At 41.2% G+C, this 18356-nt stretch overlaps 1 protein-coding gene across 1 annotated transcript in view; it reads right to left on the reverse strand.

Moving 5' to 3' along the window:
* Nucleotides 1–14013: 14013 nt before the first annotated feature.
* SLC9A9 (solute carrier family 9 member A9) overlaps nucleotides 14014–18356 on the reverse strand; it is a 197091-nt gene continuing 192748 nt past the window's right edge. Inside the window, exon 16 of the mRNA XM_065640255.1 lies at nucleotides 14014–18335. Coding sequence (XP_065496327.1) covers nucleotides 18120–18335 — 216 coding nt within the window. The 3' untranslated portion in view covers nucleotides 14014–18119. The remainder of the gene's footprint in view (nucleotides 18336–18356) is intronic.

Here is an 18356-nt window from a genome sequence, read left to right on the forward strand (position 1 = left end):
CCTTGCTCTTCCTCCCTTGAATGATTACCTGCTGCATTTGCAAGGAAAATGAATAACCAGGTTGTCAATCTACAGATTTCTACTTGATCAGAGGCTCAGCTGGATCTGATAGTTCTTTCTCCAGCATGTGCCGAAGACAGAACAGGATTCTGTGGTTACCCACACCCTCCTCCCTTCACTAAGACAGCAGCAAATCCATGTTGCATGCTTTTAATTAAAGATGTAATATAGCATTTAGGGTGCAGGGCATGGTTATTATTTATTCTTAGCTATTTTTTATCCTTTATAAGGCTCTTGCATAACATGACTTTTTTTTAAAGTTGTAAAAGTGTGATCTGGCTGTCATCTGAAAACATAATTTTAATTTTCTGTTTTTAAAACCACACCACAAGCCAGCACCCAATAAACAATGCAGTGCTCTCATATGCAAGGATGCTCTATCGTGATGTTAGATACTAATTTGCAGTCGATATAATCTGCCTCAGTGCAGTGGCTCTTTCTCCATGGAGGATAGAGAGGTCCTGATGTGATCTGAAGGATGTCAAAGCTAGTGGGGATTTTCAGTGGCTTGGCTTTTGGGTTGGAAGTGCGGTAGCAGCAGCCCTGTGACAACAGCTCTGACACTTTTGCCATGACGAAGTTCCCTAGCAACTGTGGCTGGCAAGTGGGGTGTGCTCACAGGGATGCTGTCCTCCCACCTCAAAACACTGTCCTCCTGCCTCAAAACACTGCCCTTCACACACTGCTGAGAGTTGGGGAAGAAAATGGCCCAACTCCAACCCAGACCGTGTGCCTGAGCAACTGAGTAGCAGCTGCTTTGCGTATGGCAGGCACGCTGAAAAACTGCTGCTGTTTGTGCCTTGGTTTCCAGAGTGATAGTGCTCTCTAGGATGAAATACTTTGGATATTAGCCAGTGTTTATGGTGGTTATTGTCCAGAATATATCATACCAGTTAAAGATTCCTGTAGGAAACACTGTTTTCAATACTAAGGACAAGAATAAGATACAGACTGCAGAGATTTATTTTTCTTTGAGGAAGAGTTTGTGATTAAAATAATCTGTCACATAGCAGCTGTGAAAAGACAATGCAACCACTGCAGTCTAGTGTTTAAGATCATTTTACTTCAAGGAAACACTGTAAGTACCAGAGTGTCTTTAACATTATTTTCATAATGAAAATAGAAATCTCCTGAAGCCTTCTGTGATTAGTGATACTCAGGTACTTAAGGCTCTCTGCAAGCAGTAGCCCAAACATATCTGTGCAACCTCACTAGATAAGGCATTACTCCTTGCTGTTTCTTGGAGAATATTTTCTGTTAACAAACACTATTTAGAGTGTGCAAAGAGATAATTATATCCTGTGCTTCATGAGCTCTTAGTTTCTGAGAATTCCTCTGGCTGAAGCTGAGAACTGTTGACATATTTCACAGGCAAACCATTTACTGTTATCCCTGGCTTGCTGAAAGATTTCAATTGCTTTACCTTTGTAGGTGCTTGTAGTGAAACAGGTGGATGATAGGAATGGGAATTCCCTGAGAAAATTGTGCTATAAAGCACGTTGTGCAACTTCCATGAGAAGTTTCTTAATTTTTGTAGCTTTGCTCTCTAAAGCTGCCCAGATTCAGGAAATGTAATTGTGTATAATGAAGGCTACCTGTGCCATGAAGCCATTTGCAGAGGAAATGTGGGAGGAGAAGGTGGCAATTCCCCTACAGCTAGTAAAAAATGAAGATGCATGATGATTGCTTCAGTTCATAAGGGAACTGGGCGTCTTATTTATGAGAAAAGACAAGCTTATTAGTCTTGCAGTAACCCATGGTCAATAGAAATATTGCTTCATCTTGTTAACTACACTTCAAGATGTGGGGAAGGTTTAACCTGTTTCTTGTCATGCCTTCTTAATTGTATCACTAATAGGAATCTGTGTCTGAGGGCTATTGAGTTTCATGCCTCAGTGAGAGCTGGGGATGCCCAGCATTGGACAGGATGAAGTATTTTGGTTATCTTTTGCTGACGTAAATCAGGAGTTAAAATCCACAGATATGCTGGCATGGTTATAGTGAAAGAGAGAAGAGACCGGATCCCTCTGTGGTTTGTTTGGTGTTTTGTGGTTTTGTTTTTTTTTTTTTTTAAATGGGGATACTGGCTTTTGCTGTGGAAGTCTGCGTGTGTGAATGATAGTGACAAATGAATCAGGAAATGAATGGAGAAGAACATGTCAGGAAATGGCAGTTAATATGAACTGAAAGAAAAATAAGCTGTGTACAGCCTTTACACAGCAAGGGATGAAAGGAGAGGGGCAATATAGTTAATATGGCTTCTCTCATCACATTTAATTTTTTGATGTTGATGAAAGCCTGAAAATAAGCTGGAGGCAGCAGACTTTCTTGTCTAATCCCCAAGCACCTTCCCCTTTTCCTGTGTAACTAGGGGAACCTGGCATTAGTCATTACTTCAGGTGATTGGGGAGCAAGAGGGATTTATGGCTGAGAAGTGAAGGGTTTAGAAGTCAGTCAGAATTCATCTAATCACAGCCACTGAACTGACTTTAATTTGAGAGCATTTGGTGTGTTGTTGGCAAGCTTTCCACCTGTCATAAAGACACCAAACTAATGAAAATACTTGCCAACCCCTTTACCTCCTACACAAAAAACATTAAAAAAGCAAGTGGCAAAAAGATGTGTATGATGTTGAATTAATACTGGCAGGGGCAGGAGAGAATCTATTGATCTGCTTCACATAGGCATGTCTGTAACTCAGACGGCTGTGTTAAGATGAAATAGCAGGTACAGAGAAGTGGCTTCATATTGAGAGAGAAGAAATCCGCCTCTAATAATTATACACATGGGCAAAGCAGCTTTTAAAGCAAATCAAAGTGAAGAGTTTGGTCCAAATTCAACTCTGCTACAACTCCACTGAGGGCAGTAGTGTTATACCAAGGATGGATTTGTCTTTCAGACCTTCACAAAGGGGATGTTATTGAGGCTGGTGAAGTGAATTGACAATATAGTGGGTCTCAGGAGGGGATATTCAGAGCAGTTGAAGCCCTGGCCTTTTTTGCCAAGCAGGAACTGCAGACAGTGCAAAGGGCTCTGTGTTCCCCACAGTGCCACAGGGAGGGATGTTTCTTCTTGTGAAAGGCAAAGGCAGTGATGAGAGAGAGAGAGATGGTGGCCTACCTGCCCATAGGAGTAGTCATTAACATGAGAGGAAATAATGAGCCCTTTGTCTCGGGGCATTGGAAATGGTCAGCAGCCTGGCTGAACAAATGAAAATGTTCAGTCAGGTTATGTGCATCTCTTTGCTGGGGCAGGAAAGGGAAGCAATTGGAAAGACAGTGCAAAGCTCATATGGTAATGCTATTCCCTGTTTTATTTACAGTTCATAGGGCTTCAGCTCTGGGTTCTTTGGCAACGGCTAAAGCGAAGTAGTACTAGACTTCCCAGACAACCAACTTTCCACAACATGATTGTGTGAAGCAATTCTGTTGATTCAGTAAGTGGCACTGTTCTCCCTGACTCAATCCTGTAGCACCATGAGGCCAGGGAACACTATCAGCAATAATCATGACTTCTTGGTTACTTGTGACAGAAAAGACACCTGTCCCTCTTTCTGAAAAAAAAAAAAAAATAAAAAAACCAAATCTAAGAAATGTATTCATGCAGAGGGTCAGGTTCTTCAGCAACAAGAATGTAGGTTGTTCTGAGTGAGATTTATGTCCATTGCTTTATTCAAGTCTGTGAATGTGTAAGGGCTGAAACGACTATTTCTCTGCTTAAATTTTCACTTTTAAAAGTGCAAGTAAAGAGAGGCATTCTTTGGTTTATGCTCCAGTCTCTTCCCAGTTTGAGTGAACTTGACTCAGGCCATTTAAAAAAGCAGAAAAAATAAACTAGTTTTCTGTGGGAACATTAAAGTCTTCACATTTCTGAAGGTTGTAAATAGCAAGAAGAAAGAGGCTTCATTTTCATAATGATGAGCAACATGCTGTGAGCAACAGATTGAAATTAAGGGAAGAAAAAATGAGGCTTCATATCATGAAACACTCTCTTTCAATGAAGCCTGTGTGCCATTGTCACATTCTGAGGAAGAGGCAGAACATGCCAGCAACTGTTTCTTTTAGAAGTGGCAAAGCTGAAACACTGAGCTGTGTAGCCACTGCTGCTCCTGGCAGTGGCTGGGATGATGTAGCTGGTGATGCTGTGAAGGTCGGAGACCTGCATGTTCAGCAAGACAGAGGTTGTCATTTTCTTCATGTGCCTTGTGCTCACTGCTGGCATGCATGGCAGAACCTTGGGTCATCGTGGTGCTCCCCAGCTTGAGCGACGCAGTGCTTTCCAAGCTATGGGGCATATGTAGGCATCTATGGCTTCAGGCTTAACAAACAGCCTGAAATGCTATTGATTAGTTGGGAAAGAATTTATTTTGATTTAGTGTTAGTATATTCCCTTTTGGCACTGGAAAGCTGAAGCACCTAAAGGAGATTTGGGAGTCTCAGACTTCTGGTTAGGTGCATTGCCTTGTGGCAGAAACAAGGCTACAGAGATGAGGGAAATAGTCAAAACCAGAGCTGTAGCGGGAGACTCAAACTGTGATTTCCAGCCTTTTCAAACTTGGGTAGAGGCTATGGAGGTCTTCATTCATGGGGCAGGACCTGGCCCCTCCCAGGACTGGTAGTGCAGGGCCTCTTCTGTCTGAAGTGTGACTAATATCGTATGCAGGGTTTTTGTGAGAGGAGTAAGAAGCAGCCCCTGATGCAATCTGCTCCCACCAGATGGGTCAGCTTTTATTTGCAGTGTTCAGTCTCAGCTCTCTGTTAGTCCTAATGTAAACCCACCATAATGCCGCTCTGTCTGAACGCAGGCTCCCCACCCCATCTGCAGCTTGTCATACAACAGGGGCAAAGCAACACGTTTTTGTTGGAGAAAATAGGACCCCTCAGTTATCAAACAGTTGTGCATTTGCATATAATTGCTTCCAGGAAACACAGTCTGATGCGTTGTTGAAATAAGACTAGATAAATTCAATTTGTGAATTTCCTTTTGATTTTCTTTTTTTGGTGTGTGGGGTTGGGAGATATGAGGGAATTACCCCCCCCCCCCCCCCCCCCCAACAAAAACAAACAAACAAAACCAACCACAAACACACAGAGAAAAAAACCTAAACCAAAACACCCCCCCCCTCCAAACTAAATAACCAACCAAAATAACCAAACTCCACCCCCTCATGCCCCCCCCCCAAACCAACAATAAAACTCAAAAAAGATACACAAACCTCAAAAAACAAGCCCCCAGCAGTGGATATTATCCCATTCAAGAGGCAATTTAGGACTATTAGCGACCTGCTCCTCATTCTGCCCCCTACACCCTTGCTGAGACCAGGAAACTGAGGAGGAATGCACTAAACTGCATCTTGTCAGTAATAATGGTTCAGTGCGTGAGAAAACATCAGTGAATAAACCCTGTCTCGGAAATGTTCTTCTTTAAATGCTGTTACTGACTTTTCAGCTGGGTAACAATAACAGTGCCTTCGAGTCCTTTGTTCCCCTGCTCCTTAGGGTACTGACTTTGGGTCCATCTTCTGGTTCATCAGAAAAGATGACTCCAAAGGCTCTCCCTCAACTTTGCCTTCCTGTACCACAGCACAACTGGGTTCAGCTAAGTGCAGGTACAACATTCCCCATAGCTGCATTGCTTGGCAGCATTGGCAAGGAGGCCAGACATGTGCACAGGGTGGCATGTGGCTTGGGTGCCTGTCCTGACAAACTTTCTAAGCTACATTCCCTAAAATACAGTGAGGAGGAGGTTCTGTTTATTTGTCCGCTTCCTAAATGCTAAGGGAGAGGTGGTGCATTAAGGTGAAAAGCAGACAGGATATTTGTAATGATATCTCCTTTAAGTTCAAAGATCAGCAAAATTATTTGATATTTGCCTTCTGAATTTTTAAATTTCTGAAGTCCAACTGGTTCCCCTCCTTCAAAACAAAAAAAGGCATATCAAGTTCCTAGTCAGAAGGACTGAAGGATTTTTTTTCTCTCAGAAAAACCGATAGTCTTGGTAGTGCGTTAAAGAAATTGGCTACGTTGTCCAGACGTGCTCTGTTCAGCTCATCAGATTTCTGTAGAACCTGCTTTGGGTATTTGAATTCAAGCCACTGATGCAAGACAGGGAAAAGCAGCCCCACAAAAAGGGAAGCGTTTACAGGGCAATTGCCACTGTGTGTGGCAAGCCCCTCTCTTAGCACAAGAACACCGTATGCTGGGGCTGAATTCTCAGTTAGGATTAAGGTTTTTCATACATAAAGATAAACGTGCAGTTCGACTCATGCACAGATGAAGATTACAGCAAGTAGATCTGAAGTTAAGATCACACTGGGTCCCCATAACCTTCCCTTCTCCAAAGGGAACCATACCCACTTTGCTTGCATCTGAGAAAACAGGATGATTAAAACTTGCATGTCACGGGGCTATTGGGAGTGTTGCCAGCAACATTGGTCTCAGTGACACTGGATATAGAGGTGGGAGGTGTGTGGGAGACAGCTGCCTGGGTGCTGGGGGGCAGATGGTCGGGTGTCCCACGTGCTGAGCAGGCAGAGCTGTGGTCGGCAAGCGCTGCTGCTCCTTCTCCTCCTCTAGCACCCGGGGTGGCCAGGGCCGCCTCTCCTCTGGCTGTTGGAAATGTCTGGGTCAGCGCCTCTTACCTCCATGAAACTGAATGCCATTTCAAGTTCTAAAACTTCCTAATTGCTCCAAATCATTTAAAATGGAAAATATTATGCAGAAAAAAATAGAAAATTGATGCTTCTCAGTTACTTCTACCTTCTCAGATTTCTCTGAAAAATAATGGAATTAGATTTTATGGAAACAGGTGATTATTCCACTGTTTGGTTTGAAACTGTATTTTTAGTTTGGAATCATGTTATCAAATTGCAAAAATTCCAAGGGAAAAACTTTGAGGAAAATTAAAGCATTTTTTTTCTAATGTAGAAGTCTAGGTTTTATACTAGCAGAACTGATTTTACTGGGGAAAGGATTAACATATTTTGTCTCTTCAAAATTTTTTTCTTTTCTGTATAAACTTTCTTATATAGTTTTTTCCAGAACTTTCTTAAACAAAACAGCAAACTAAAAAACCTCAAAAACCTAAACTTTGCAAACCTAGGAAACTTGCCAAGTTCCCCAAAATGTGTATGATTCCTATCGTATAGGTTTCTTTTTGACAGAAAGAGATGTGATACTTGGAAATGTCTCCATTTTCTCTGTAAAGGGATTAAATGAATGTGTTTGCCAAATGGACAGCTTATATGAATGACTTATGATTTTATTTTCTTTAACAGAAATCTGCCAGCTATGTACAGCTGGGTATTTAATTCAAACTGAATAATGAATGCAAGAAATTTCTTTTTTGTATTCATAAATTCTTCTTAAAATGTAATCTTAATTTCAGGCTTTACTCCAGTTTAACAGATGCTTTTGCCCATGAGCATATTAATAGACTGTTGTCCTTCCTTTAACTAGTGTGAGTTTCCTGGCTTTGTCGTCATGTTCCCATTTAAACCTCTGGGGGTTTCGAGGCCTTGTCATGGAAAAAGATGATTGTTGTGGGATGGAGCTTGTTTGGGTGAAGCAGACAGGGAGTCAGCAAAGCAAAGAGAGGAAGTCAGCCTGTTTGAGGGTGCTGGAGTTCATGTGATAAATGACTTTTTTTTTTTTACTACCCTGTCACTGCTGGAGCACAGAGATACTTCTCTTTCCTTATCTGGGATGCCTTGTGTGTGGCCTGTGTCCCCTGTGGGGCTGTTGGCTGTAGGGCTTGGGTCTGGGCCTGGAAGCAGCCTGGAAAGACTCTGTCAGCCAAGGTTCAAGGAGACACTTTGGTGTTTTTATAATGGCTAACACTGGGTGGGGGTGGGGGTTAACGGAAAATCTTTGTATCTGAAATATTTTTCCCCTTCAGAACTACAATGAAAACCTGAAATTTCTTATGAGGACCTGAACCAGTGTTTTTTCATAACTTTCATCTTTTAAAATTGGGTATAGTATACGATGTCAAATAATATCCCTATATACTAATATTTAATGTAGTAAGGATATGAATGTGCAACACTTTAACAAAAATGAACAAAAACCAAAACCCTCCTCCCCAACCACCAACAAAAAAACCCAAACAAACCCAAACCAACCAAACAAAGAAGTACAACACAAAAAAACCCCAAAAGATTGACTTCTGTTCCATGGGTTTTTAGTGAAGTCAGCACAGTATTATGCAATGTTTGATTTTGATGTAGAGGTTCTTCTTTTAATTGCAAAACATCTGAACAGTATCTTTGATCAGTTCTACAGCAAGTGCCCTGTAACAGTGAGAGCTAATTTAACTATACCCAGGTTGCTCTGAATCCCATAGCTTGTGGAACAGCAAAGACTGTCCAAGGGGAAATGAAATAATAAGGTGCACAAAATGGACCACCAAGGAATGTCAGACCAGAGGACTCTTTGTCCTGTGAACTCTTGCACTGGCTTTGCCAGTTTTCTGCATTGTTGAGACAGAAAAAGTATTTTATTTATGGGGGGGGCGGGGAAAGGACACAACTGATTCTGAGGGCAAAAGGGCTTATGGCTACCTTCAAAGGGGTGATGTTTGCTGACCTTCACACACTTACGGTATTTTTCAAAGGTTTTGGGGCAGATCTGCCACTTCTGATGACACCAGGAAGGAGAGCGGGCCAGTGCAGGCATTTGCCGTCTGCAGGAAAGTATCAGCATAACTGTGACAGGCACTGGGAATAAGTGATTTGTTTCTCCAGTCTTCAGTGGTGGTAGCTTCTTGTCAAACCAGCTTACCTTGGAGGAAAGTGTGGAAATACAAGTCCCCGCAGGAGGAGAGCAGGAAAGGTGCATTTCTTGTCTGCCTGGGATGGCCATTGTCCATGCCAGTGTCTGCAGGGTCTGGCCAGGCTCCTGCACCCTTGGGAGCTGGTGGATCAGGTCATCCCTTGGAGATGCCATCCCAGGAGCCTGCTCTCATCTGTCTAATCTATCCCTGGCACAATTACAGGCAACTGGTACCTATAATGTCTGGGAAACTGGGGCTGAGTTTGAGGCATGATTTGTCAAGTAGGTGGAAGTGGGTCAAAAAGTCAGGAATAAGGGCTGGGAACTGTACTTTCAGGGAGACAGATATTAATGCATTTTCTTCATGCAGTTATGGCTTGAAACTGTTCGAATTATATTGTAGCTGTAGCTTAACTTGCTAATTATTTGGACATACTAATTTCTAGATAATACAAAGCCTCTTTGTAAAGACTGAAGGTAGGTGATGCATTAGTGAGTTTAACCAGTTTATCTTTAATTAGAAAATCTTATAAGCCCTCTTACTTTCAAAGAGTTTGGGCCTCCACTTAATACTGCAGAGCTGCATGACAGCAAATTCATGTAAACCAGAGAAGTGTTTCACTGTTGTGCAAAATTAAAATTAAAGCATTAGAGCTTCAATCTGCAATTTATGCCTGAAGGAGAAACCTCACAGATCTTACAAACTGTTTTCCCTGTATGCAGTATATCCCAATATAAATTGCAGAGCTCATCTGTGTTTGTAGCTGCTTGTGGAGCATATTCTCTTCATATTTTCAGAATTTGGAAGAACAGATGGTGAAAGCTTCATCTAAATAAACTGAATCCCAACCAGGGCTATCAACACAAGTAAATACTGGATGTTAAAACCACAAGGAATCCAAGAGCTTCAGGCATTCCTTCGCTCTAACAACCACATCTCTAGCCTTACACTGCTGCTTCCTGAAGTGATACCTTTCTGTACAGGAAGTTTGAGAAAATCCCCATCATCTTAGGCTGTTATGAGCAAGAGACCAAATTGTGCATAAGGCATGTGCTGGAGCAGCCAAGAAAAAATAAGCTGCAACACACACTGGGCTTTTACATAAATCCTGGCCCTCCTGAGGAGTCATGCAGACTGCTCCACCACATTGCCTTGGCTGTGATGCTGAGAGACTGAACAAAAGATGAGGTCACCATTCCTCATACTTGCTCAGGTCTTAGCCCAGTCCTCCCTGGGCAGCCTCAACTCTATTTTTTTTTCTTTAAAAAAAAAAAAAAACAAAAAACAAACAAACAAAAAAACCCAAAAACTCCCCAACTCAAATCCTCCTGAAGGAGGTCAGTACTGTTTAGGTCTCCAAATTATTCCTTACACAATAGCTGAGTTGTGCTGCCATGGAAATCAATTTCATTCTTGGAGCAGGGAGCTTATTGTGCTCATCAGAGTAAGGTGCATTTTATGCTGTGCTTTTGTCTTGCAAGCTCTCCTGGGAGCAACGAGCATTTCGGTGGTTCCTGTGGGCTAATTTCAGTGTGACTTTGAGGCCACGATAGATTTCAGGGTGGGCTGCTGGGTATTCTTCACTTCCAAAAATTAGATTATTGAATTAGGAGCTCATGAATTTTAGGAGCTTAAGTTGAGACTTCGGAAAACTATGCTAAGTGTCTGTGGGATAAACCAGTTTTCCTTAGACTTCTGGTTACAGTGGGACATAAAACCAACTTAAGAATGTTATTGTTACTTTGTTCACACAAATGCATTCAAATTGTATATTAATGGTACACACCAAGTGTGTTGCCATTTGTTCACTGTGCATGTTGCATGAGCATAAAGAAGTATTCCAAATTACTTTATGATTGTATGTATTTCTGTAAAATGGCCGTAAGTGTTGTCACTTGGGAAGTTTAGCTGGAATACCTGCCTTTGGTTACAAACATATGCAAATAGTGTTCCTTATATGTGGTGTGTGTGGTGTTTGTGTGTGTGTGTTTTTTTTTTTTTTTTTTTTTTGAAGTGACAGTTAATTGTTGGCAAAGGTGATTTACAGTTACCCTTCCAGAGCACCTGAACTTCACTGAGTCAGGGAATCTGCATCAGTGTTCCTGCCAGTATACTGAAATCCTCTTCCAGTGCTTTAAAACTTCAGTTTAGGGATAGATCATTGCATTCTCCAATGAACCAGGTCAAAGTGAAACCCTGTCAGATGCTGGCATGTTGGGGGCTTGTGTGGGGCTGTGTGTATGTGTTCTGAGCCAAATTTGGGGACTTCTAAGGTCCATGGCAGATTCTCCATTACTGGTGTTGAGGCCTGTAAATATCAGGGTTTCAGTGGCTGCAGACAGATCCTTGCAGTAAACAAAAGTTAAGAAACAGAACAGTGAGAGAGAGAGAGAGACAGATAGATATATAAAATTTTTTTTTGAAATGAACCTGATGGTTCATTCAGCAGAAACTAGAGTGCTTGTCTCAAGCACCCACTTCACATTAGTTTCCATCAGAAAAGGTGCTCCAGTCACTTCTCAAATCAACAGCAGCAGCAGGGTTCTCAGAGTACTGGGAAGCAAACGTGCCTGAACCACAAAATGGTAAGAGAGCAACACCACCAGCTGCAAACCTCTGCTTGGTTTGTTGCAGATGAATGGGAGCTCTCCCATGGGTGAGGGAGCTTTCCCTCCGGGAGCTGCCCCAGCCTGTGGGAGTGTGCACAAAGGGACTGGATTTAGGGTGTGTATCAGTGCTCTGCAGCTGCTGTTGGTGTGCCGGCACCTCCAGCAGTGGCTGTCAGCTGGTGTGCCTGGGCTGCTGAGGGGTGGGCTGCATCCTCCTTGCTATGAGAAAAGAAGGTGCAGACAAGATTGCTCATGTGACGTGGCTGACTGGCTCTGAAACCATGTCATGTCTGCCTCACTGGGAATGGTTTCTGTACCCTTTTATAAGGGTCTTTGCTCCAGTTGGTTCCTGTAGTTAAAATATGAGAGCACTTGCTCTTTAGCTGTAGCGGAGTGGCTCAAGCCTATTGCAATGTGTTAGATGCACCTGTCTTTGGGCGTGATCTCTGCTTGGGGTAGAAGTTATATAGTTCATGCACGCTTGCATCATATTGGTTTCTTTTTGAAGAACTGTTAAAACTGTGTTGAGTGTGGATATTGTGTGAAGTGGAAAAAGGACTTAATAAAATTCTGTTTGCCCAAGTGGTGGGGAAAGTAAAGTTTTCATCTTAAACCAGAGAAGGTGAGAGAGACAACTTGGTGGAAAAAATGGCTAGCTGGTGAAAGAAGCAGAGAAGAAATGAGAGGCTGAAGAAATTATATCTTCAGTTGCTTTTCCACATTTCTGTAAATATCAGGCTTGTATTGCTTTTATTGCTTTGCTAACAGTGCTGTTGAAGGATTAGCCTTTCACCTTAGGTCCTTTTTTTTCATTTTCTTTAAATCTGGTTCACCTTCAGCTGGCAGTGGTGGCTCCCTTTAGGCCTGTGAAATGCCTGAGTTTTACACTAGTAATGTCAGGGATAATGGCTCTAGCAAAGTTTCTAGGAGTGTACTTCAAGTTAATTCTTAGTTTCTGACACTCCTGGCATACTTAATTTGGGTTTTAGTCTGCAGTTGCTATGAATATCTTTCTGATCTCTTTCAATTTGAATATCTTCTTTGGCACTGATTCTTTCCCCCCTTGATCCCCCTATTCTTCTTTCATCATTCATTTATTAATTTCCTTTTGTCTATTATATTTTAACTTCTAGTCAGGCATGTGTTCCAAAGTACTGGGTTATATTTAGAAGGTACTGTACCTCTGGAAGAAGAAATATCATTATGATTACGGGATATTATCTTATTTCAACTCACTTGTATATAACTTGTCCTAGGCCTGCATAATGCCTAACATAACGGTATAAGGTTATTTCTGTCAGTGTTTGGATTGCTAGGTATAGTGCTCTCTATAGTTTCAAATCCTTATTGAATAAAGTACCAGTATTTTCTTGACATCCATCCACCTTTTCTGTAGCATACCAGAAGCAGGCAGCTGGTAAAAAATGATGTAGAACAGTAGCTGGAAAACACTCCTGGGTATTCTCTACTGCTTCTGGAACCAGAATTTCAAGCCCCACCAGGTCCTTAGAAGGATGATGTTAATTTGACTTGCTCAGATTTGGGATCCTCTGAGGTCTGAAACAATTTTTTTTTTTTTTTTCTTCTGTATCTCAGATCTGATTTTTGTAGGGGAATAATGTTGACCAGTGACACTGAATTAGGTTGGGAAAATGTTGACTCTGCTCTGACACTGGTAAAAAAAGAAAAAGGTTTATTTGTGAGGAGAATCATTCCTGTTACATGTGTCACGCAGCAGAGCTTGAACAGCACTTGCTGCCTCCTCTGGTGTGCGGAGGGGAGACTGGCCGGAGCTGGGGGGGCCAGCGTGCTTGGCTGGTAGCAGTGGGAAAGCTGGAAGGGTGTAATTGGAAACATGAAGACTATGGGGTTTTTTCCTGTGAAATTCCATGGAAGTATGAGACAGTCTTGGCTGGTGGCTTTCCCAGCAGCGCAGCTGTAGTGGGCCTGTGCTGGTGGTGCCACGGGGCCCTCAGGAACAGAGCCAAAGTTGGAGACAGGCTTGACACAACTTGGGTTAACTGTAGGGAAGTCCCTATGGTGTGTGGGTGTGTGGAGGGTTGTGTGTGGTGTGGGTGTGTGTAGTGTGTGGGTGTGTGTGTTGTGTTGTGGTGTTGTGTGTGTGTTGTTTTTTTTTTTCCCCCGGATGCATTCCTGTGCAATCTACTCTAGGTGAACCTACTTTAGGAGGTGGGTTGGACTAGATGATAGTTCTGTGATTCATATGGGAAAGACAAACCTGGGCCATTGGTTAGCACCATGGAGCTCGCAGACATTGTTTTGCTTTTTGAAGAATTTGTCTCTGCTTCTTAACACACACTAGGATGTCCAATAGGTTCTTTTAAATTGGGAAGTGTGACTTCCACCACCAGGCTGGTTGAAGGGGATGTTGGCTTGGCTGATGCTCATCATTGCACTAGGGTGTCCTATTCCTTTAACCACTTGAAAGGATGAATAAAAACAAAGACAAGTACTGCATTGGCAGATAAGGCTTTATTTTCTACTATTCAGAAACTTAATGTTGTGATTATGATGTAAAAAAAGTATCTGTAAACAAACAAGAAACTCCCACATAGAAAACAAAAACCACACCAAACTCCAAAACAAAAAAAATGCCAAAACAACAAACAAACCAAAATCCAAGGAAAAACATGTTCAGGTGTTTTGTCTAACTCTCCTGAACAGCAATATCTACCATAAAAACAAAGCTAAAGGAAGGAAGGGATTTCATGATCTGAAAATTAGTATTGGGACAAAGGCTGTGGGTTAAACTAACATTTGCTTAGGAAATTTGGATCAACTGGAAAATTTTCAAGTTCTGAAAGACTGTTTATAAAATAGAAATGTTGACAAGTGTTTTACAGTTCACTGAGCAGAACTCATGTCTGTTGGGATTACACTACCAGAGATGAGCTTCCTTGTGTTAAGTTATTTAAAATGCTCAGAACTAGTTTGCTTTAAGATGCTGAAAAAGGCTGTTTTCCATTTTGATAAAAGGAAGTAGGGGAAAAACATCTTTAGAAGTAGTAGCTTCAAATGTCTAAAGTGTGTATTCAGGATAATTTTTGTTCTCTGAAGGCCATAATTAATATTTGTATCCCAAGAATTCTCAATCTCCAAAACCAGAATTTTGAAAGCACATGTATAATGCTCATGTGCGTCTGAAATACAATTATGTATATTGCTGCATTTATGGTGTACCCAAATGTACAGCGTTACATGATGGCTGTTAGCAAAATACAGACCAGCTTTCAAAAGGAAAGGCAGACCCACTGTACAGATTGCCCTCAGCCCCGCAAGGCACAGAAGTAAGTTGCCAGGTGCAAAGATTGTGAACTGCTCTCATGGTTTCAATGAATTAGTTTAGTGGCTTAAGTTCTACACAGGGTTAATCAGTTTGAAGATAGTGCTAATGTTGTTACTATGGAAAAGTTTGAGCTCTGAACACAGCAACATCAGTGTTTGCTTCCAAAGCCCCCGCTTTTGGTGAGGTTACCAAAAGTTGCACTTCTCTGTGAAAGTTATCATAGTGACCTGATATTTTTAGTACAGTGTCTTTTTAGACTGGCTCTGCTGTATAGCCAGGATTCATTCTGCTGCTTCCAACCTCAGCCAAACGATCTTTGCAGTTCAGAATGAAATTTCAGTTATTACTTCTGAAACCTGAAAGGTTTAGCAATATTGCAGATTTCCATCTTTCCTAACATTTTGGCTTTCATACGGAGTATACAGTCATTACATTTTGACAATATATTTTACATTTCATTTTCCAAGCAGTGTTTTATTAAATTAACTCAGGAAGGATAGCTTCACATTTATCATGAAAGTGACTTGTGTGGTCAGTCAAACACTGTGTAATACTGAGTAGTTTAAAGCTACAGCGTGTGAACTGTGAATTAACATTAAAGGCCTTTCAACATCCATTACTCTGTTTAAACAGTTGAGCAGAATTACTATTTGCTGATAATTTCTCCTTGAATACAAATATTTCTGTTCTAATGTTGCTTTAACTCTCCATCTGAATATCATGAAAAGAATATTTTAAAATCAGAAAATTGCAAGGCTGAATAATGTAATAGATAATTGAGACTTTTATTGCTATTTAGTAGAAGTTTCAGGTTTACTTGCAACTTGAACTACTGATTTTTCCTAAAAGCCAATGATACTTTGGTTGCTGAGTGTGGCCTCAGAGGACAAATACCCATCCTGCTGGGATCTCTTGTATTCAGCCTCTTAATAGTCTTAGCATAAAAATCTGATTTGTGAAGGATGTACTCTTCTGTTGCAAGGAATGACTTTTTTTTGCTAAGTAAAGTAGTCCTTTTAAGGCATCCAGGCAGAATAGTGTGGAGAGTATTCACTACAGACTGTTTTTGATTAAACAGAATTTCAGACCCTAGAGCTCTCCATTTATCACATTGTACAAGTGTGAGAAAGTTGAACATAGACATAATAAATCAGTAAAAACCCTGTAGAGTATGCTGCAGGATGCATTTCAGAGTAGAATCTAAGAGCAGAACTGTTGAAGAGCTTGTCATTTCCAGTTAATGTAGCAGTTGTGAAAAACAGCTTTGCATCTTCATAATACTGCAGCAGTTCATTGATTTGCACTGTAATCTGAGGACAGGGATCTGGAAGCCTGGTGACATACACTCGATACTTTTGAAGGCTGAAATCAGAAGCTCTGGCTACTGCAATCAAGGACTGTGTTAGTGCCCATCCATGACAAAACCTTCTCGCTGTGGTGCCACATTCACCTCACTGCAGTGTCTCTACCGCTTATCCTGCCTCCTGCTGTCTCTGCCGCCTCTCACTGTGTCCTGTGGGGTGCACAGTACTGGGCCAGAAAACCTGACCCCATCTGTTCTCCATCCTTTCTTCAACCTGCCGCACATCTTTAACCACCTCACGCAGCTAAACAAGGCAAAGCGGGGAGCTGGAAATTCATTAGTTCTTCTCATAAATTGTTATCGTATCTGAATACTGTTTGTTTTAAACCACATGGGGATTAAGATCATTTGAAGTTCCTTGATTAGCATTTAGGGGAAAATAAAATGCCTGTTTAAGCTTCTGATCTTTTGTAACAGTATACAGAACGCTGGTGTTCTACTTTATGCTTATAACAGCTGTTCTAGAGTCACATTTAACCAGAAGTTAATTAGCCTGGAAAAGAATAACTAAAAATTGATTATATTTAAGTTTGTATTTCAGCTTCCATCTGTGGTGAAATCAAGACCTATTCAGCTTTAGATCATTCATGGAGATGGCTTGATGATTATTTTTTTTTTTAAATTCTTGTAGATTTCAAATTTCTTGCTTGCTCATTGTCTTTGTATGTTAAGAATGACCTTATTTTAAAACTCCTTATGGTTTAACTTTCTTAGTAGGTACATTATCATGCAGTTTAAACATCTGTGATGAGAAAAGGCATGTGCTGTTCACAACAAAAAGCTTAACAACAAAATTCCTCTGTTTGCACTACTTAGATGATATGTGCAAAAGCTTGATAATAGTATATGGCAGGGAGCTGTAAATATGGTTGACCAGTTTTTTATCCAGTTACTACATTTATGCAGACACAACAGATACTTTAAACTCTTCTGTTTGTGTGTGTTGTGTGGTGTCTGTGTTTTGTGTGTGGTGGTTTTTTTTTTTTATATCTAACCACCACTGTCCTCAGAACTAACGTGATACTAAGTGCCCAGCATAAATAGTGATGGACAAATTTATCCTTGGAGCAGCAGTCTTAAGATATAGCTGTTTTGCAGAAATATTTGATTAGAAACAGCTCACTTCCTTCCCTTGAATGATAAAAAATGAAATAGTTGACTTCTTAAACCAAGGTGTACGTTTAGAATGATCTTGTAAAAACAACAAAATTTTCCCTGGTATGTAAGCTCTGTGTGCTGTGAAGCTGTGATGACGAACGCCTTGTGGAATAACTGATGTATAAATAGTGGTCATGCCCACTCAGTGCAGCAGTAACAGGACCTGTTGTTGATTTCATAGACTTTTAAGTCTCCTATCCATGTTCAGTTTGGCAGCCTGGTGCAACCCTACATGGACTAGGTTATAAGGTGCATTTAGAAAGCAAATGTAGGGCTGCTTGTCAGCAAAAGTCTATACTGTGAGCATGAAGGAGGCTGATCTGCCAAGACTGAGGTGCTGCAATGCATGTGTTAAGTATTTTTAGATCACACTCATTGGACAAAGAGTCTTGTGCTTTATCCTTATAAATCTAGTAGCTACTGCAGTAGCAGCTATCTGTGGGTCTGCTCAGGACCAGCTGTATAAAAAGCGTTGTCATCATGTGAGCACAACTATGTTAGGAGCTGTTTCTCTCTATTCCAGCTGACTAAAGGCTACAAGCAATGTTCAAAGGCCTGTGTCTGTGTGGGGGGCACAGTACAGTCAAGTGCCATGAGACAACACGTGACTGTCATGAACTTGCAGTGGGCTGGCAGTGCCCTACGCCTTTTTATTAAAAACAGAAAACCTGTGTATTGTTGAAGGTATATGGATGATGGTAAACTCTTTCCTGGGGGGTGCAGGCATTTAGGTGGTAAAATCTAAGTTTTCTTTGATTTCTGTGCTTAGTATATTTTCTAGCCTCTTGTTCACATACTAGTATATTTTTCTTTGTTTTTATCTTATTTCTTGTGATTAATGTTACACTGTTCATGCCAAAGAATTCATCTGGGGTTGACCTGCAGGCTGTTCAAGCTGGAGTTCGTAGCCTCCTAATCCCAGGTCTCCTTCGTGAATGTCTTCCTTGCCCGTAGCCTGGGTGGAGCCTGTTCTGTCCGGCACTGGTATGTGAGCAGACAAGTCATAGTTTTCAGTCAATTCATCATTATTTATGATACAATCTGTGTCATCACCCTTCAGTTTATCCTGTATTCAAACAAATAAAAA

Source organism: Caloenas nicobarica, chromosome 8 (assembly GCF_036013445.1).
Source record: "Caloenas nicobarica isolate bCalNic1 chromosome 8, bCalNic1.hap1, whole genome shotgun sequence".
NCBI lineage: Eukaryota > Metazoa > Chordata > Aves > Columbiformes > Columbidae > Caloenas > Caloenas nicobarica.